The 22,052-nt window shown below is 38.1% G+C and overlaps 2 protein-coding genes across 3 annotated transcripts in view; both read right to left on the reverse strand.

Annotated features, from left to right (window-relative positions):
* LOC121883574 (homeobox protein Meis1-like) overlaps positions 1 to 15,820 on the reverse strand; it is a 64,623-nt gene extending 48,803 nt beyond the window's left edge. For both annotated transcript variants that reach the window (XR_006092242.1, XM_042391899.1), the window contains exons 1-7: positions 15,378 to 15,820; positions 10,590 to 10,867; positions 9,215 to 9,356; positions 7,101 to 7,151; positions 6,914 to 6,964; positions 6,419 to 6,562; positions 450 to 561 (exon numbers count right to left, since the gene is read on the reverse strand). Coding sequence is in view for 1 of the 2 variants with exons in the window: in XM_042391899.1 (XP_042247833.1) it covers positions 450 to 561; positions 6,419 to 6,562; positions 6,914 to 6,964; positions 7,101 to 7,151; positions 9,215 to 9,356; positions 10,590 to 10,867; positions 15,378 to 15,389 (790 nt within the window). In the remaining variant the exon portion in view is untranslated. The remainder of the gene's footprint in view (positions 1 to 449; positions 562 to 6,418; positions 6,563 to 6,913; positions 6,965 to 7,100; positions 7,152 to 9,214; positions 9,357 to 10,589; positions 10,868 to 15,377) is intronic.
* Positions 15,821 to 18,914: 3,094 nt separating this feature from the next.
* LOC121914134 (E3 ubiquitin-protein ligase TRIM39-like) lies at positions 18,915 to 20,729 on the reverse strand. Its single transcript, XM_042387729.1, has one exon. The coding sequence runs from the start codon at positions 20,726 to 20,728 to the stop codon at positions 19,082 to 19,084; it is 1,647 nt and encodes a 548-aa protein (XP_042243663.1). The 5' UTR covers position 20,729; the 3' UTR covers positions 18,915 to 19,081.
* Positions 20,730 to 22,052: the final 1,323 nt, after the last annotated feature.

Below are 22,052 nucleotides of genomic sequence, written 5' to 3' on the forward strand. Positions count from 1 at the left end.
TGTATGTGTATATATACTGTATATATTTATATGTATGAACTCTGTTAATGGCTGTTTCAGCAGTGTGTGTGTGTGTGTGTGTGTGTGTGTGTGTGTGTGTGTGTGTGTGCTCTGGGACATAAAGCTCTCTTTCTTCCAGCTCTGCTTGGCGTTCACGTCGTCTGTCGGCCTTCATCACTCTCTCACTCCCTCTTTTCCCCTCTACCGTCTCCCTTTATTTTCAAACTCACATCAGGTCCAACATGTTGGAAAACCTCCACCATCCCGAATACACACACACACACACACACACACACATTTACAGAGTTCATATAAATTTGTAAAACACACAGAAAATACACAAACTTGCACAAGACGCAGACTTATATGAACTACTGTAGACACACTGAGGAAATACTCCGACATCTGGTAATGGACGTAGAGAAGAGAAGCTCCGGCGGTAAACTCACCTTGTTCGCTGCTGTTGTCGCCGCTGTGAGACGTGTGTCCGCCGCTGGACAGTCCCGGCGTCCCGGACGACCGAATCGATGCTGCGTCGTCGTGATCTCTGCTCCACGAAATCTGCAGAGGGGAAGAGACAGAAGAAGAACAGCTGATGAGGTTAATGAATGAATACTGGGGAACAGTTTGCTGGATGCTGATCTCTATCTGTCGTTTTGCAGACATGAATAAAGTCCTTCATCCTCTTATTTCATCTCATACACCCAGTTCATGTCACATCCAACCTTGCCTCCATTTGGGGGAAAGATAGCAGCTTATTTCACGCTCAAACCTTTCGTCTTTCAGGTACTTTAGTTCACACACAAATGTCGCAAAAGAGCAGATATCGAGTGTCTACAGATGTTACGATCTTGTTTAGGGGTAATTATTTACCATCATCTTCAGATAATAAACTGTCAGAACAAAAGAAAACTAAAAATACACTGAATGTCTCACGATCCAGCACGTTATGATGCAAGGTGGTAACGTAGATGCAAGGTGTTTTGTCGACAGAGAAGTCAGAGAATAGTGAAAAATGTCCGTTGTAATTACCCAGAGTCAAAGGTTACGTCTTTAAATGTCTCATTAGCATAGCAACAGCTGGCTACGTTGCTTAGATAGCAGCCTTGTTGGCTGTTTAACCTAAAAATGTATTTCTGTGACAACAGTTCTAACTTATTTTTCCAGTGGCTCTCCATTATCTTTGGAGATCTACAACCGACCAACCTGCTTATCATTCATTCTGAAAATGAAGCCAAACTTTTGTCGGCCTTTGGGATCATGTCTTATCGCATGAAGGAGCTTTGGGGGCTTGTAGCAAGATGTGTACAGAGCTGGCTGTGAGCTCATTTTACTCTGTAGTAAAGCATCTTTTCTTCAAATACAAGAGAGACCCAGAGTGGAACTCCCCTTTAACATTATTAACGTCATAAAAGTAATTGGATAAAGCTATTTACATGCTTAATGCATATAAATGCTTAAAATGTTCCCATTGACATGGCATCCTATGTACATGCGACATCTCAACATGGGCCACAATCTTGGGCTGGATGTGAGAGTCCATTGTCTTGGTGGGGCACCCTGAGGTGGCCTGGTCCTCTCCCCTTTTTACTACAAGACCCTCTGAGGAAGAGCAGCCCCAAATGTCTTCATCATTCACCACGGCAGCTACGACCTGAGAAACATCAACGGTGTGAAGCTTGTCACAACAACGAAGCAGCACCTGCCGCACCTTCACCAGCAGTTGCTCATGTCAAGTCAAGTCAGATTTATTTGTATAAACCAAAATCACATCACGTGTCTCAATGAGCTTCACAGGCCCATAAAGGAACAACACCTCCTGGCTTACCCCCCAAAGAAGATAAGGAACAACTCCTTAATAGAGGAGGACAAAATGACGTGTGAGATGTTGAGATGTCACACGTCATTTTGTCCTATTAAGGTTTTTTCTTATCTTCTTTGGGGGGTAGCTGCTGTGGTGAATGATGAAGACATTTGGGGCTGCTCTTCCTCAGAGGGTCTTGTAGTAAAAAGGGGAGAGGACCAGGCCACCTCAGGGTGCCCCACCAAGACAATGGACTCTCACATCCAGCCCAAGATTGTGGCCCATGTTGAGATGTCACATGTACATAGGATGCCATGTCAATGAAAACATTTTAAGCATTTATATGCATTAAGCATGTAAATAGCTTTATCCAATTACTTTTATGACGTTAATAATGTTAAAGGGGAGTTCCACTCTGGGTCTCTCTTGTAATTGAAGAAAAGATGCTTTACTACAGAGTAAAATGAGTTCACAGCCAGCTCTGTACATATCATCAGGCCAGAGATATAGTCCTACACTACTGCACATGCTCCAGCTTCCAGCTTTACACCAGGACTCATTAGTTATGCCTCAATCTGGTAAATAAGTTTAATGTTGCTTTGCAGCGGAATTTCCCTTTAAGGCTAATAGTCACATGTAGCACTTCCCTGTATGTAGTGTGGTCATTGCTAGAAAGCATCTCTCTCTATCTAGAGTCCTAATGCTTCACAGACCACGTAGACTGACTCAAGCCTGGTCAAGGTAAAACTTATTGTAAGTATATGAAAGTAATGTTAATAAAGGTAACTTGCTGCATGCAGCTGACTGGTGTCGTGGTCTCAGGTCTGCAGGCTGTTTAGTTAATTCAACTTTCTGCTTCCTCCCAAGATGGAACTGACTCCATCATCATCCTCTTCTTTTTAGATATTGTCCCTCCAGGTTTTTGGATCAGGACACATCCTAGTCCTGCCTGCCCCACCTTCACAATCTGTTGCCTCTTCTTCAAACAAACTCAATTATGACTCTTTATATTATGAGTTTTTGATCCATGGAGGTTTTGTAAAACTTTCCTTGGAGAAAAGGGATTTAAAAATAACTGTGACGTCATCACAATATAAAGTCCATGGGGGCTGAGCGGGAACTCAAGGGTGTGAGTAGTGTGGAAGTAAACCTGTAAGCTAGAAACCAGCTGAGCAATTCTTACTGGACTGAATGGGCGTCATTTTCGGTCCAGTATCCAGCTCTTATAATACATCCATGCTCTGATCCAAGCAGTGACACTGCTTGAGAAGGGTCTTTCTGCACGAACACGCCCACTTTACCACACAACACACCCCCCCCAACCCCTAACCCTAACCATCTCACTGCTTACGCCTAAACCTGACTAAATGGGTCATGTAGTAAAGCGGGTGAGTCGTGTAGAAAGTGCAGCTAGAACTTGGTTTTCTTTTTCTTCTTCTGCTTAGTTTAACAGTGGTTGTCATCCATAGATGTTGCATTACCACCATTTACTGGATAGCGCTTGGTCTTCCCTGCATCTGTGGATTTTTTGTGACTCACACGGCGCCATACAACAAGGACTGTGAATGTTAGTAAGCCATGCAAATGGGGATGTTTGAGTAAAAATATGACTATGTATTTGAACAAAAATTTGTGTTTCTTTACAAATGATGATATACGAGTTGTAAATGAGAGGTGTATTTATGAATGTTGACGCATATTTTCAAGCCAGTTTACATTTATTCAAATGATGGGTTGCAGATACAAATCACTCTGCATTTATTTGCACTTTTTGTTTTACGTAATTTGACATTTGTTTGTGAATACTAATGAGACAGTTGTAATCCCACAGTTTCTGACATGTAAACAGCGTTCACATCAACTTCCAAGTCACAATTACAACTGGGAAAAGCTCCAATATATCTGAGTTGAGACTTAATAATAAGAACGTTCCTGAAAACCAAACAAACACTGATGCCTCATGTCAACCAAAGTCTGTTGTTCAATGTCATTAAACCCAAATTTAAGGGATATAATGTTATTTTGCCAATGCACATTGTTTTAAACCCCTATACAACCAACTCAGTTATCATGCAACCTTCCTGAGTTGTCAGATGACACTTGCAGGTTCTTAACTTGAGTGAACGCAGCATTACTGTCACCAAAGTGCTGCCCATTTATCTATTTATAGTCAAGAAAACAAACCTACAGTATTATATTTTCTAAATCAAATGACTTCTCTTAACATAATGAAACAATATTATGCAAATCATAGTTTAAAATCCTAACAGCGCCACCTGCAGAAGTTTGATTGACAGGTGATCAGTGCAGAAACACTATAAGTGTTCAGTGACAAAGACTGACACTAAAAAAACAAGAAGGACCGGGAGGATTACTGGCATATCACCCGACCAAAGGAGGTACTTGAAATGCAACCAGAGCTTTCGGGCTGTTGGTCATCCGACACTAAGCCGCTCCAGTTCACACTTGTTGGTGTTTAAAGGGTTAAAGGCCTGACAAGTGGCTGCTGAGAGCTTCGCTGCAAGGCTGATTTAAAACCAGCTCGGCTGGCTCCGAAAACAGAGACAACCTGACTTTTCACCTCTTTTATTTCTGCTTCTCTGGGAAAAGACAAGTCTCCATGAGTCCAAGAGAGGAAAAAAAAAAAAGATAAGTGCATGTGAGTGTTTGATCTGTGTTCAGACAGATAAACCCACAACAGCTCAAACTGACTCATTTCCAGCAACAGATGTGACTCCTGCAGCTGGATGATTAAATCTATCTGCTCATATTAAGTATTGCCAGATAGAAAGGACAAAAAGTAGCCCAGTGAAAGCACAAAACCCTCCGAGTCGTAATAAAGGTTTTTACATATATCGATCCTATCGGCTCCAGTATTCTCTCGCTCACCACAGTGACAATACTATTTTAGGTAATTTTGCATTTAACATTAAAAGTTTTCACTCATGAACAGATGTTACAGGTGTTTTATCACAGAACTCTGACAGAATAATAACTGGAACAGGAAAAACTGGGTTTTAATACACTGAAATGAAATTTGCGTTGGATGGTCATCGGTTATCAGTCATTGTGTGTCAAGCTGATGTGTTCATGTCTGTGATGGATGGTTGAGATGAAAAGATTCCCATTGTTAACAACTGGCAAGTGTTCACATCATCAATACATTTGGGTTTAATTACATTGAAAGTCAGTCTTTGGTTGATGTGAGGTGTCCATGTTTGGACACTTCCATGTTGTTAAGCGCCAAGACGGATATATCAGAGCTTTCAGAAAAAAATTCCCAGTCGTAATTGCAACCTGGATGTTGACGTGAACGCTATTAACAAATCAGAAAATTATAATTACAATAACTCTGATATGACCTGAACGCATCATCAGCCTACTTCAATCTCAATCTACTCAGATGAGAGGAGGGGATGATTTATTGCAATATTGCTTAACTTTTGTTGGTGGAAATGGTACAAATGTAGCCCAAATTATCACAACATGCCCAAAACTACTAGTTTTCAGTGGTTGATCATACCTGATTGATTGATTTACAAACTAAAATAGGAATAAAGCAATTAATTCAATTTATATAACATTACCCTCCAAATCACAAATGTTCTCCCTGCTCCCTGTTGATAATATGAAAATAAATTGATGTGAAGTTAACTACTAAACTAAAGTGAGTCATTTTCTACTACAGCACACATATCCGCTCTGTAAATCACTTGCCTTGTGTTTTCCTTTAAAAAAAAAAAATCGAACTGTTTCCATAAAACAAATCAAATCTTTGCATAAAGCGATGACGTGTCGTTCTATCGCAGTCAGAGCAGATGGTCACACTGAGCCTGATTGCATCCTGCTACTCAACACAAGAGCCACAGACTCTGAACAACAACCCACAGTAGCTTTCCTGCTAAAGTCTCCTTCTTATCTAACTTACAAACATGAACACATCTTGTCCTGCAACTTAGCTTGTTGAAAGAGCCACCAAGGTCAGTTAGCAGGCTAGATAGCTAATTAGCTGCTCAGCTGCAGCACATTTAACAGCTTAAAAACATTGGTGCTAGATGGTGTGGTACTTACTCTTCTGCACCACTACTAACAGCACAATGTCTATCCTCGGTTTGTTAGCAACAGTTGTCTACATTGTGTCTTGGTGCCTGCCTTGATGTTCTTAATATCAGTTAGCCAAGTTGAATTTATTACTGGGAAACTCTTTTCTGACTTGCTGCTTAAAGGACGGGGTCACAATTCTTCAAATCTGTCTTAACAGTGAAACATGTTTTTCTTGCTGTAATAATTCCTCCTGTTCATACTGACCATTAGAAGATCCCTTCATAATGACCTTACAATGGACGTGATGGAGGACAAAATCCACAGTCCTCCTTCTGTGCAAAAATGTATTTAAAAGTTTATCTGAAGCTAATATGAAGCTTCAGCGTCCAAATGAGTCAAATCAAGTAGATATCTTGATTTGACTCATTTGTCCACAAACACTGAAGTGAATTTAGATCTTGCAGAGCAGTTCTGTACACCTGTATCATCTAAACATAACATGACACTGTAGGAATATAGTTCAGCGTATATATATATATATATACATATATCAGGCGTCAGCGAGCTCACCTGATCCATGTTCCCTGATGACCTGATGAAGTCCTCGCTGTCCGATTTGTTTCCGTCTCTGTCGTCTATGACAAGATCGATCGGCATTTTCCCTTTCAGACAGCTGATGTATCGATGACAGAAGTTATCACAAAGCTCATGAACCTGAAAAACATACAAATACATTTTTAAAAAAACAAATAATAGGCCTATTATTCAAATATGTCTACACTTGGGTCTTTGCAGTAGTATTAACATAGAACAACCATGTCATGAAAATATTAACATAATTTGATCAAATATATTAAATAATCCACAATATAAACCCCTACAGGAATATAACTGATATTATAGGAATAATACAGGACTACAGTGGTTTTAAATCAGGATTAAGACTGGAATAGCAGCACAGTGAACGTCTTTCCTCTAATCTCATTACATTAGATTAAACAGCAGGTGATGGTTAAATTAGTCTGATAAACAAAAAGGTCACTGATCCAAATTTAGTTATCTGACCTTCTCCAGCTCCAGGAGGTGGAAACGTAACACTTGTATCGCCTGGATCATCTGCAAAAAAAATAAAGAATAAAAAATAACGTACAAGCGAGAAAAAAACATGATTAGTCTCATAATTTCAACAACACTTTCAATTTATAATCACATTTAAAATCAAAGCAGTGCACATTTTAGAATAATGACTCACCAAATTATCCAGCTCTGGGTTTGATGAAAATAAAGGCTTCTCTGATCTGATCTAGAAACAAAAACAAAGAAATTCATTAAAAGATTATAGACCGAGACTATAAACAACCAGACAATGCAAGCAACTGTGTGTTCAGACAGGATGAAAAGTGAATTTTTAGAAGCAGAACAATTGCACACAAACTCAATGAAAGACAGGATTAGATGTAAAGTCGCCCTCGGACGTGTTCGGACAAGTTGAAAATGTTTCAACTTCAGAGAAAAATGTGCGTGTGTGTGTCCCGAGGCTTTATGAGTCTGAGATGATTTATGAATCATAAACGTACAGAGATGAGAGGAAAAAAAGTTGAGAGAGACTGGAGGGCAACGACAGAAAGAACCAGAGTTTCTGCTGCTCATCAGAAGCTGAGCTGAACACAAACACAACAACAGACTCGCTCAGTGCGTCCGCTGCTAGCTTACACTGCTCAAATTCACAGTTCCAGAAGTAAAAACCTCATCTTTAATTTTTCCCAGAGACAATGTTTGTGACTCACAGTTTGAGTCCTGCTATGGTTTGGATCAACATGGAACTCTCTCGCTTTAATCACCAAGACAAAGAGCAAAACCTCCGATCTGAAAAATGCACTTTTTTGAGAAAACTAAAAAAAACTTGTTTTCTTGCAGAATGTTATTTGTTAAGGATACCCAACACATAATACACTGTTTTTGGACTATATTATTATATTATGTGTTATAGATATTAATGCCTCACAAAGTGCAGATAGGAGATTTTGCACTTGGTGCAAGTTGGAAGAGGTTCAACAAAACGATGCTCTAAATTAAGTTAATAATTAAAATTAAATTAAAAATAAAATGAAGTTTGTTTTCAGGTATAAAGATGTAGTAAATGTAATAGTTACTACATTGTAGTATACTAGAGTCAGAATTCCTTAAATTCAGTGTATTTGCTTCCTCGTCCACTGGAAATAAATGTTCAGTGATTGTGTAACTCACTCGTGCTGTAGCCTCTCTACACACACAGGGTTGTGTTTTTGTTTTGTTGTGTGACTTTTCTTTCACAATGAAGGGCGGGATTATCTTGCAGACAGACTGAATATGAGCAGCCTTCCTTGTTCTCATCATAAAAAGTGAAATCCGCCAATCAGAGAGGAGGTTTTGCGCTTTGGCCATCGATATGAACAACTGTGTTAGAAAATATCTGGTTTCTTTTAGTAAAAAGTCAAAGGTACAAGTAAATAACAATTTCAAGGTAGAAGTTCACTACTCTCAAGGTCCATTTCAGCAAGAAACAGCCAATCACTGGACTTAAAATGTGGTCCCGTGCGTCCTGAAACTAAATACGACGCTGAGAAAACTGATTTCACAATCTACAGAATGAATCAGTTTATTTTTAATTTCTGGGTCACTTTTGTGTGAATTCAGCAACTTACGGCACCACATTTTGTTTACAACTTAAAACATGAAGAATTCTGAATTAGTTAACGCTACGATTCACTCCCGTGGCTGCTTCTCCTACATAGCGGCGGCAGCCGAGGCTCATGGGTATTGTAGTATTCTTTGCTATCCGCCAAAATAACGGACAAAACGTGATTTCTCAGAAACAAGTTTAAAATTCATGAAACCTATAAAATCATTTCATCATCCAGGAGACTCCTGAGTTTCTATGTTCAGCAACATTGAGGATATTGTTTAAAAAACATTTAAATTAATATACAGAATGAGGAAAAACACTTGACAAGCGCCACCTCCTACACTTACTGTTTGTATCATATACAGTTTCCAATGATAACGATGGCAGATTTTACTATTAAAATTCTTAAATAATATGTATTTCAGACAGAGTTAAACATGAGCAGCTTCTCATTTTTTAGCTGAGTGACCGTTGGAGTTGCTGATAATTCTCAGGAGTATTTTTACTAAAGATAACGATCTTCTTCCACCACTGACTAATACAAACACAATGCACAGGGGGGGGGTCAGCAGGAGCCCCACGGCCCCACTAAGAGGTTTAATGCGGCCCTGGCTCAGACTTCATCTTCAGCTCTGTTATGATCCTGCAGATCTGTTCTGTATTAACGCTGACGAAGGGGATGAAATGCGGGGTCGCTGTACCTGTTTGGAGAAGACGGCGATGTCCTCGTTGAAGGAGTCCGAGGAGCAGACGTCTCCTCCGGCCACCCCGCTCTCTCTGGGCGTGCAGGTCGCCAATTCACATTTTTCAAAAATCAGTGCGAGCAGAGGGAATAATGGATGTCTGCAGGAGAGAGAGAGAGAGAGAGAGAGAGAGAGAGAGAGAGAGAGAGAGAGAGGAGCTCAGACTGCAACAAGCAACAAGTAAAGCAACTGTAGCTGCCAACTGTGCAGACTGGATCCTGCTGCTCTGACAGGCTAATAGATAGCTACTGTTACTATTTACTGCTGTTAATGTTTCTCATTTTTAAAGGTTGTCGCAGGATTGAAGGTTAAAGAAAGTTAAATTCATGTTTTGTTTTGTTTGTTTTTTAAAAAAAAGGGAAGAACATTCAATTAGATTGTTAGAACAGGAGCAGACTACAGAGGTAAGAAATTAATGTAAAGAAAGACAAAGAAAAAAAATGTGAAAGAAACTATAAAGTGTACAAAAAGTACAGATAATTAATTAATTAATTAATTTTTTTGCATGTCTACATTTATTTACATTTACTGGAGAAAAACTGAGACATTTGAGCAGCTGATGGTGGAAAAATACATTTTACTCTACGTGCAGTATTTCCATTTTATTCCACTTCACTACATTTCAGAGGGAAATATTCTATTTTTTTACTCCACTAAATTAATTTAACAGCTGTATGTTACAGATGATATTGCAGATAATTTTTATAAAAACCAACAGAGCTTAAAAAATATGAAATTAACTCCACCTGAAACAGCTGCAACATGAACTGCTGCTTACACAATAAATTCACAATAAAATAATACTTTTGATACTTTTAGTTCATTTTACTGCTTGTGTACTTTTACTTAAGTGACGTTGTGACTGCAGGATTTTCACCTGTAATGTTGTATTTGTACATTTTTGTATTTTTACACTATTGTATTTGTACATTTTTGTATTTTTACACTGTTGTATTTGTACATTTTTGTATTTTTACACTGTTGTATTTGTACATTTTTGTATTTTTACACTATTGTATTTGTACATTTTTGTATTTTTACACTATTGTATTTTTACATTTTTGTATTTTTACACTGTTGTATTTTTACATTCTTATACAGCTGCTGAATACTTTTCCCACCACTGCTGAGCTGTCTGCAGCAGCCTTTTCTGTTTTCTTGTTGACACACAGCCGGCTTCACTTCATCTCGCTAAGACACAGATTGAGTTGTCTCGGCTCGGCTCGGCCTGGAACGGCTTATAGCCCTGAACAGATAAATCAACCACAAACGACAGAAAACCATCCTGACAGAAGTCTGTTGTTGTTTTTCAGTGTCAGTAAACTCATCATACCCATAAATGGCGTCTTTGTCCCTCTTGGCAGCGTCCCCAGCTGTGGCGGACATGCCGCTGTTGCTGCTGCTGCTGCTGCTGGTGGTGTGGGTGGACTGGGTGTACTGGTGTGGAGGGTATGGACCAGTGGCGGCGGCGGCGGCGGCCAGGTGCACGGCCTGCAGGGAGCGGGCGGCAGCAGCAGCAGCGTGGTGGTGGTGGTGGTGGTGATGGTGGTGGTGAGGGTCTCCATACACCCCACCCACCCCCTCCAGCCCATAATGGGCCAGGTCTTCATACTGGAACACAGAGGCAAGACATGTGTGACCTTTGACCTCTGGAGCTGTGTTCAGGGTGTATTACGTCCAGGTATTTAATAGACATCACTTCAAAAACTTTCAAAGCAGCTTACAAACATTTAATAGATGGTTTATAACACACTTTAATGAAGTTATAAACACTTTTAAGGACATTTTTAAGTGTTTATTCTTTTATGAAGATATAATTTATATTATTAAACTAGAACTGCAACCATTAGTCGATTAACTGATCAGTAGTACATTTACTCAAATACTGTACTTCAGTACAATGTTGAGGTACTTGTACTTTACTTGAGTATTTCCATGTGATGCTACTTTCTACATTTCAGAGGGAAATATTGTACTTTCTACTCCACTACATTTATTTGACAGCTTTAGTTACTTTTCAGATGAAGATTTGACACAATGGATAATATAACAAGCTTTTAAAATACAACACATTGTTAAAGATGAAACCAGTGGTTTCCAACCTTTTTGTCTTTTGACGTCTTACAAAAAGCAGTGTGTGTAGTCGGGGTCACATTTCACATGTCTATGAGTTGTTAACAGCTCCACCAAATAGTGATTTTTCCCTCTAAACTTCTCACATGCTTTCATTTCAATAAATGTTCAAATGATCCAATATTTCAGCAAAAATCAAAGATTAGAGAAAAAGTCCAAAAACTGAAAACAGATTTGTGTATCAGAACTTTGTTTTTTCTTCTTTCCTCTCCCATTAATCATCTCACCACCCCTCAGATTTATCTGCTGACCCTTTGGAGGGGCCCCACCCCTAGGTTGGGAACCACTGGACTAAACTAGCTAACTGTATATAAAGTAGTGTAAACTAGCTCCACCTCCAGCAGCTACAACAGTAACATGCTGCTCTAACACTGATGCTTCACTATTAATAATCTAATGATGTCATATATAATAATATATCAGTCAGAGGGACCAAACCACTACTTTTACTGCAATACTTTAACTACATCAAGCTCATAATACTTATGTACTTTTACTGCAATACTTTAACTACATCAAGCTCATAATACTTATGTACTTTTACTGCAATACTTTAACTACATCAAGCTCATAATACTTATGTACTTTTACTGCAATACTTTAACTACATCAAGCTCATAATACTTATGTACTTTTACTGCAATACTTTAACTACATCAAGCTCATAATACTTATGTACTTTTACTGTAGTAGGATTTTTCATGCAGGACTTTTACTTGTTTTGAAGTATTTCTAGTAGTTTTACTGCAGTAAAGTTTCTGAGTTCTTCTTCCTTCACTGTTTCCAAACTATGAAATTAATCACCAACTATTTTGATGACTGATTAATTGTTTGGAATCATTTTTTAGAGAAAAAAAACATCCAAATTATCTGGTTCCAGCTTCTTAAATGTGAATATTTTCTGGTTTCTTTATTACTCTACGACAGTAAACTGAATATCTTTGGTTTGTGGACATTTGAGGACGTCAGCTCGGGCTTCAGGAAACAGCGATCGGCATTTTTCACCATTTTCTGACATTTTACAGACCAAACAACTAATCAATGAATTGAGAAAATACTCTTCATCGATAATGAAAATAATTGCTGGTTACAGCCATAATTAAAACTGTGTTTTACTATATTGTCATTCAGCATCTGTTTGCAGCCTCCACTTGTAAACAAATACATCAACAAACACTTCTTCTATCTGCTAACAACTACATTACAGTGTGTTATAAACCATTTATTAAAGTGAAGGTAAATAAGTGTTACAATTAAACTTACAGTAACTTTAAAAGCAGTGAAGTCATAAAAGATTCAAAGAAAGCCAATTAAATGAGCTAAAATCCACAATAAGTTCAGAAAAGGAACCACAAAAAGCACTTTTATCCCTAAAATAAGACCCTGACTCTTTGTTAAACAGAGGAACAGGGTTGATGTATTTTCCATGTATATAATATTTTCTGTACGCTTCTATAAAATAGCACGAAATCCAACAGAACCACGTCTCACAAGTGAGCAGAGAGACTAAACACCTCTGAAATAGTGTCAACAAAAACCGATCAGAGGCTACAGGTGTTCCTCTTATTATGTCCCCCCCCCCCCCCCCCTGCTCTTTCTCTTAATGTTATAAATACTGTGAGGTTTTGGGAAAATAATGAAGTTTTACACTTTTTAAACACTTAACTGTAAATAAAAAGTATATAAGAGCCAAATTAATTTTCAGATTAGAAACATGAAAACTAAAAACCTTCCTGATTATTGTTAATTGTTGTTGATGTTATTGAAGCAGAACAATAAGCAAAATAACACAAACACCTTTAAACATAATATAACACAAAAACAACCTTTCAGCTGAATCTAAACAAACATTCATCATAAGTCTCCTTTTATTGGATTACACTGCAAAGGTGTTTCTGTTATTTTGACCACCCCCCCCCTCCCTCCCGTATATTTTCCAAAATGTTCAATTAACTTCAGTCTGTAATAAAAACAAATACATAAAAAGACAAACACGTGCTACATTTTCACTAATATTTCCTCATGAAGTACATTTATATCATGTTGCTTATAATTATAAACTGCTTTTAGCAGCAGATATAATTTAATTTCTAACGTGATAAAATACATTTTAGGATTTTATAGTAAATTCATAAAATAAAATAAAAGATATTGTTTCCATTGTAAAGTTTCTTTTAAACACTGTTGATGATTTTTTGTGTATTTTTGTAATTTTACTTATAAAGAAACGAAAAATGAATCTTAAAATTCTCTTTAAGCTTTTTCCTCTAAAAGAAAAAAAAAAACAATAAAAAAGATTCAATCTGAGGAAAAATCGGTTATATTTTAAACATGTTTTTTGTTTTGTTTCATCACAAAAAGACTCGATACATTTATTTAATCTGTAAAGAAAATTAAAAACTTCTTTTTTTAAAAAAAAAAAAACTTGACGCCTCTGCAGGTGAAGATTGAACAAAACTAAATGATAGTTTTAAATGATTGTTATTGATCATTTTTTATGATCGTTTCTTTGTAATAATCGATTAGTTCTGTTGGTTCTTTGTGTTGTTTTATATTTGTGGTGAGTTTAATTTGATCAGAAATCATTTACTTACATATTTACATTATGTTTGAAAGTGTTTTTGAACTTGAAATCTTTATTTAAAGTGGCGTATATGTAGAGTTGAGTTGAAGCTATAAGTGATCAATAAATACAGTTTAAACTTTGACCTCTAACAAAAAAAACAGCCGCCTGTTTGAACACAAATCGATGATATTTGAGTCTCGTGGATGTTTCCGTCTGATTGTTTTGAGCTGCATCAGTTCACATTTTATCAGCCGTGAACAAACAAACTGTTCAGGAAATAAAAAAGCTTTTTATTCTCCGCCGCTGAAGCACAAACGGCCTCTGACAGTCTGACCCCCCTTCACCTCCCCCCCCCCACACTATCCTCACCCTTCCTCCCCCTCATCTTCCTCCCCCTCATCTTCCTCCCCCTCATCTTCCTCACACCCCCCCCCCCCGGTGACAAACCGACTGCTGGATATGTGACAAACTGTGTTTATACGAGTTTACAGCCTCGCAGTTACCTCCTCACCTGTGAACAAACACCAGCCATAAACTGGACTTTACTCTGAGATAAACACTTCAACTCATAAAAACACAGAAGAAGATCAAATGTTTTAGTTCATTTTGCACTTTTTTTAAAAAAACAAAACAAAACAAAACAAAACAAAAAATCCCTCAAGTTTCGTCATAAATCAACATTTTCAAACGGAAAAAGAAAAAAAGTTTCAACGCAAAAAAATGAACAAAACCAAAAAAAATGTAAAGAGTTTCTGTAAAGTTGCTGCAAGTTTTAATATAATAAAATACTCATTTAGAAAAATGAAACAATAAAAAATACAATTTTGAGCGTTTTCATAAATTAATTTTCCCCTTTTTACTTCTCTCCACACTGAGTGTAAAGTGGATAAAAATTATTATTATTATTATTATTATTATTATTATTATTATTAAAACTCTGACTGACGTTCTTTAACTGTTGCATTAATAATCCATAAAAATGTTTTACAAGTGCAGAAATATTTCGTTTTTATATATTAAATCTGTCAATAAGAAAAGATGTAAATGTTTGTAAAACGCTTTTAAATAAGAATAAAAACGATGAAAATAAGTTTTGCAGTAATAAAATGCATTATTTTTACGCGCAGGTGAAAGTTCATTACTTCGTAATTGAAAATTAAAATTATAAATGTTAATTATGAAAAATAACGTTAATATCTATTTCCGTTTAAGGGTTAATTTATTTATCTGATTCAACTCGAGTTTAAATCTTGTTTCCTTTCAGATTTCAGTTTGTTAATTTGATGAAAAGTTTCATTGCTTCCGCAGCTCCACAGTTTGTTGGACTTTATTTCTGAGTATCAAACTTGTGCCGCTGAATTCAAACCTAAAAACAAACATCTTCTCTTCTCTGCGCTGAAATAAAAGTTGATTTTTACGCACCCGTTGCGCCATCAGCCCCGTGTCTCCGCCCGGACTCCAGGTGACTCCTGCGGGTCAAAACACACATCCAACTCCCCGGTACCGGAGCGCTAATCACTTAATCCCGTGTGTGTATCCCAAAGCGAGTCCAGCCGCGCAGAGAAACGCACAAACAGTCAGCGAGGCAGCAGGCTCCGCTCCGGCGACAGTCCGCCGACAGCAGCACCAGCCCGGGCAGACGCTGTCCTGCTCCCGGCCTCCAGCTCCAGGCAACCAAACAATCAACCAACCAACCGCTCAGTCAGCAGGCCGAATCCGATCCGCTTACATCCAAACCGGGGGGTTAAAGTGACGCAGACCCGCCCGCTGCGCTCTGAGCCGGGCCGTGCGGCGCTGTCGTCTGCGCGGAGGTGCGTTCAAATCCCCATCGCAGCTCCGGCGGAGCGGCTTCCTCCTCCCTCAGAGCTGGCTTCCCGGGTGTGAGGGGAGGGAGGGAGGGAGAGAGGGAGGAGGAGGGGAGGGAACGGTTTCTTTTCTCACTTAAAGGAGCAGAGACTGTGCGCGTCCCCGCAGTTTCCACGAGACGTGAGTAGGCGCGTTACCGCGAGGTGTACTGGATGGAGGGAGCTGTGAACGCGCATTAGAGGGACTGTTGAGGGAGGCGAAAAACTAGTTTTGATCATCAGTGTATTCACAGTAGTTATGGAGAGTTTACTGTTTAAGGAACCAAATCTGTAAATACAACAGTGTTTAAACAGAACTGAAATGAAAATGATTCAAATTAAAATGAGGTTAAATCTAAGCAGCGCTGGATCATCATCAGGTTACAGTAGATTACGGACATGGGGCTTCAGACCCATATAGTCCCCGAGGTCCCAAAAGACAATATGATTTATTTTGTGCACACAATATATAAACTTTTATTGATTATTTGTTTGTAAAGCAGCACTAAAGCTCAACATAAACTGAATATCCTGAAGGCATCACCTGCATTATTACATCATCTGGAGGCCCTGAATCAAAATCTAGTTTTAAGTCATTTATTGTTTCAGTGTAAATAGAGTTTACATCAAGTATTTTACTATTTGTGCTTCATCAATAATCAAACATGCACACAGGGACGTTACCAGTAAGGTAGATAAGTGCATGAGGTCAACTAAAACGGACAGCTATAGATGTATTATTATGTTTACATATGACATGTAAAATGATGTTACTATTCCAGCTCAAAGCTCTTCTTTTATCATTATTGTAATTTACTTGAATATTTCTATAATGCAGCTGAACACGTTCACTTCTATTGGGAGGGAAACACTTGTCAGATTCAGATTTTACACGTAAAATATACGATCAACAAATAAAATATGATACATTATTACAGATTAAACTACCAAGCAGTGTAAGAAGTAGTTATAAAGTGAAGAAACTTTAAACAAATGTAAATACATTTTGTCGATAAACTTCTGTATCTTTTGAATTAGTTTTTTTTCTCAGCATGGTATTAAAGGATAAGTTCACAATTTTTCAAGTGTGTCTTAAAACAGCAGTCAGGTGTCCATATGAACAGTGAAAGAGGTTTTCCTCGCTGTAATCATTCCTCCTGTTCATACTGGATATTAAAAAATCCTTCAAATGTGTTTTCAATGGAAGTGATGGAGGCCAAAATCCACAGTGTGTCCACACAGTCATTTAAAAGTCTGTGTGAAGCTTCTATTCAGCTTCATCAGTCTGAGTTAGTCATATCAAGTGGATATCTGACACATTTACAGTCTTTTTAGCATCAAATTCCCTCTTTGTGTTTCCTCGGACAGTGTTTCCCTGTTGAGCTGTGGTGGAAGTATAGTAACAAAAAGAGGGACTTTGGCACTAAAAAGACTGTAACATTGAAAGATATCTACTTGATTTGACTCATTTGGACGCTGAAGCTTCATATTAGCTTCAGATAAACTTTTAAATACATTTTTTGCGCAGAAGGAGGACTGTGGATTTTGTCCTCCATCACTTCCATTGTAAGGTCATTATGAAGGGATCTTCTAATGGTCAGAAGAATTCAGAGTTTTGTCTAATCAGAGTTTAAATGTGGAAGATAAAATATTCTGTGATGTAACATCAAGTAGAGTAAAATTTGACTTTTAATACCATTAAAGTACATTATTACAGTATTACAGTACATTAGAAACAGCAGACAGCACAGTGTGATATTACTGACTGACTGATGAACTGTTGGACACTGACACCATCTAGTGTTTGAAAAGCATCAATACAACCTGAGAGGCCTCTTTAAAGAGTTTCTGTTTAAAGCAGCTATAATCTATATTTTTCATAATAAAATGTTTTCACTGTCAGTGTGTAATGTGTTTGGCTCGTAGTGATGAACCTACAGAGAATTATCAGTGACTCTGCAGCTCCTCTCGGCTTTATGGAGCTTTATAGTGAGTTTCAGCTCATTGTTTATCTGCTTTTACACTAAAAGTGTAGGTTCACATCAGAAAGTATTAATGCATGTATCAAATACATGACTTACACACTCTTATCTATGTGCACGACATAAAAAATATAATCTACAAAGCTGACATGTTAACACTAGGGGTGCAACGGATCACAAAACTCATGGTTCAGATCATATCACGGATTTGAGGAATGATTACAGCAAGAAAAACAGGTTTAATGTTCATTTGGGCTCCTGACTGTTGTTTTAAGACACATTTGAACAATTGTGAACCCGTCCTTTAAAAACTACAGAAATCAGCTGTTTTAGGGAATTACTGAACCTTTTAAAAACGGCTACAAACCAGTACAATAATTTACTGACTATTGACATGGAACAGGAGTCCACAGGCTGTTGGTCCAGACTGGTTTTCTGTGCTGATAGTAGTTTCTTCTATTGGTACAGAAAGAGTTTGCAGAATCTATTGCTGAATCTCCTTTAATTGAAATATTGGTTACTGTACAGTTGACATGAAGTTTAACAATGTGAAACAATAAAAAACATTTGGATAATTTACTTCAGTAGAAAACAAACCTCTCAATAGATTGTAGGTCAATTAAGTAAAAAACAATAATCAGTGCAGAGAGAAAATATTGAAACATGATGATACAAAGCTGCATATGTAGACTAATAAGCGTTTGTTAAAGAAAGCAGAAAAACATTTGTGATTGTTAATGAACTGTAACAGAAACACAAACACAGCTTCTCTGTAAACCAGCTTTTATTTTTTGTGTTTGGTGTTCAACAAGTCACTGCTTACTCAGGCCATGTTTTTAAAGCTTTACATTAAAACTACAGACATAGTTTAGTTTACACATTTTTACAATCACATATTTACAGATTTCTTTAAATCATAATCAATCTATTCAATATTCAAACAAACAAATTGACCAAAGTGGACAGAAACTAAACAAACCTCAGACAAAATAAGAAAATCCTTTAAAATATACTTTAAAATATTCTATTAATCAACTGTAGAGCTGCAACTGATTATTATTTTCATTAATAATTAACCTTATTTTGACTTGTTTTTAGTCATTATTTACTCTATAAAATGTCAGAAAATAGTGAAAATATTAACTAAAGTTTTGTGGATTTGATCAGATGTTTAAATAGAGATTTAATTTTAGATAGAAATCCTAGTTTGTGTTTTTTCTCATAATAAACAAGAATGTGTTTGTTTATTTACTCTCTTCAAAAACAAAGACACATTTATGACATAAAACAGGTGATTACTCTACTCAGTTTGATTGACAGGACAGATGATCAGAGGGGCGGAGTTTTTACCACCATCATTAATACAGGGACTGAATAATGTGTAGAGTTTCTCAGTGAAGGAGCAGCCAGTAAAGGAGTAGATAAGAGCTGCAGCATCTACGTCATAAAAGGAGACCAGACCCTCCTCATAATCCACAAACACCCCCACCTTCTGAGGCTGAGACTTCAGAGAGAGACAGACTGGAGGACCAGCAAGAGCTCTGTATTCATTTCCATTTCTCAACCATATAGTCCAGTAACCATCCTGAGGTCTCGGTGTGATTTTTCCCTTCCTGTTGATCGACTCTCTGACCACTCCTAAATCCCAGTCAGTCTTCCCTTTAACCTGAACCTCAAAGTAAAATCTGCCTGAAGAGAAACTCTGCTTTCCTAAAACACAACTACAAAGAGAAAATCTCTCTGGGTTGTCTGGGAGATTCTTCTTCACATCACCACAATTTACTTGTTTCGCATCATCAGACAGGATGAGTTTAGGATGTGCTGTATCAGGATCAAGAGTCACATCCACTGCATACTGCTGGACCCTCTTCAGCTCAGCCTCACCGAGCAGCTTCTTCATCTCTTTACTGAGCGTCTCCTCCAGCTGAGCCACAGCTCTCACCACAGTCCCCTCATATGATGGTGGACGGACGCTGACCTCTGTCCAGTCTTTGGTGGGTGGAGCAGCTTTCAGGGACGGGAAGTTTTGGAGGAGGTGGAGGTGGTCTTCAGAGCGTGAGAGCTTCTCCACCTCAGAGCTTCTCTTCATCAGCTCAGAGATTTCCTGTTTCAGCTCTTTGATGAGGTCTTCAGCCTGTTTCTCTGTCGTTCTTTGCTTCTCTTCAATCGTCTCAATGAGCTCATTCAGGCTTCTCTCAACAGACTCCTTCAGAGTGGTGAAGACCTGAACACCTTCTGCTTTCTCTCTGTCTGCATCTTCCTTACTGAGGTCAACTGAGTGTTTGATCTCTTGAATCTTCAGTCGTCTCTTCTGGATCATCTGCTGAATTTCAGCCTCTGTCTTCCCCAGCTCTGCCTTCTTTCCTTCATATTCTTCTTTCAGAGGAACAAACTCATGTGTCTTGTGGTCTAAAACAGAGCAGAGCATGCAGACACATGTCTGGTCAGTCTTACAGAACAGCTCCAGAGGTTTATCGTGCTTCATACACATCCTGTCTTCCAGGTTCTCCACAGGGTCCATCAGCTGATGTCTTTTCAGACGTGAAGCTGTCAGATGAGGCTCCAGGTGAGTCTCACAGTAGGAGGTCTGACACACCAGACAGGACTTCAGGGCCTTCAGTTTGGTTCCAATACAGACGTCACAGGGAACTTCTCCTGGTTTGGCAGCTTGTTGCTCTGAGCTGCTGCTGCTGGCTTTCTGTTGAGCTTCCTGTCTGAACTGAGAAACAACCTCAGAGAACAATGTGTTGACGTGAAGCTCAGGTCTTGTGTTGAAAACTTTTTTACACATGGGACACAGGTACTGGTCATTACTGTTCCAGTGTTCAGTGATGCAGTTTTTGCAGAAATTGTGTCCACATGATGTGCTGACTGGATCAGTGAACACATCCAGACAGATGCAGCACAGAAACTGATCTTCAGATCGCAGACAGCTGGCAGCAGACATATCTACACACTGAGTGTGAAAAACAAAAGACACAATTTTTTAAAATTAAATTTCAATTATTTGTTAAAAACTTATTAAGGATAATTATTGTTGTATTAAGTATAACATGTGATATTAAGTAAAGTAATATTGAATTATATTTCTGTTATTGATCGGGATGGGAACACATGAACGGAGTCGTGAGCAACCGTGATCATTGAAGTCGTGCTGGCAGCTCAAACAGTTATCCACAAGGCTGCATGGTGAGTTTAAAGTTGTTGTTTACTTTGATGACGTGTTTTATGTGAGCTGGTTTACACAAACACAGTAAGAGACTGTCATCTGCAGCTCTTTATCTAACAGCTCATTGTGGCTGTTTCTGCTTGTACTATTCTTCCATACAATCTTTAAAATGAACCACTGACAACATAACACAGAATATGTCCATATCTTGTTGTGTAGACCAACTGTTATTGAAGAATAGCACTGCTAACAAAGCTCTGCTAACTTGGTGACAAACACCTTTTATTACCTGCAGATGCTTCACAATAAAAGCTGCTGCTTGTTGGTAGAAAGCATTTAATGTGAAACAGCTACAGGAAATAGAATGCAGTGTGTCTGTAGGAAGTGATCAGTAAATAGTAATAAGACCAGGAAGGTTGGAGTGAAGCTGAACTCCAAACCACAGAGATTCAGTTACAAGTTACAAAAGTCCTGAGAACTGACACAGAGAGACTGTTTAAAAAACAATTAAAGTTGTTTCACTGAATCTGTGTAAAAACATCTTTAGTTATATCGTCACTAATTTCACAAGTGTCAGTATGAAATGAAAAGAGTGGAACTTCCTGTCTGCTGTGTTAAAGCTGGTTGTTGAAACATTAAATATGATCAGTTGTACTCACCAGTGTTTGGCAGAGACTCTGCTGTGTTGTTGAGAAAGACTTGATGAACTCAGTTTAATTTTTATTTGGACAGAAGTGGAGAGACTCGACTGCAGCTCTGCTGTCACTGACAAACTTTAGATTTATTTCAGGAGAGTGACGTTGCAGCTCTCTTGTCTTTCCAGTGTTGCTCCTCCTCTTACTGCAGCTCTGACTGTTTGTTTCCTCCTTTTGATTTACAGTATTATTGTGAAATATCATGGAGTTTTCATGTAACTATTAACTTCTTTTTCTCTTTATCTTGAACTGAGTTCAACAAATGTCGACTGGTCAACATTGATGTTAAATCAACACTTATTTCAAAAAAAAATTTTTAACTTCTACAAACGGTTTCCAGTTTACTTCACAAAATGAGGTGAAAGACAGTCGACAACAACCAAAGGATCATTTTATTTTATCTCATG

Source organism: Thunnus maccoyii, chromosome 2 (genome assembly GCF_910596095.1).
Source record: "Thunnus maccoyii chromosome 2, fThuMac1.1, whole genome shotgun sequence".
NCBI lineage: Eukaryota > Metazoa > Chordata > Actinopteri > Scombriformes > Scombridae > Thunnus > Thunnus maccoyii.

Bases quoted from the DNA above. Each gene is read 5' to 3' on its own strand.
- LOC121914134 (XM_042387729.1), bottom strand. From the start codon at position 20,728: ATGTCTGCTGCCAGCTGTCTGCGATCTGAAGATCAGTTTCTGTGCTGC.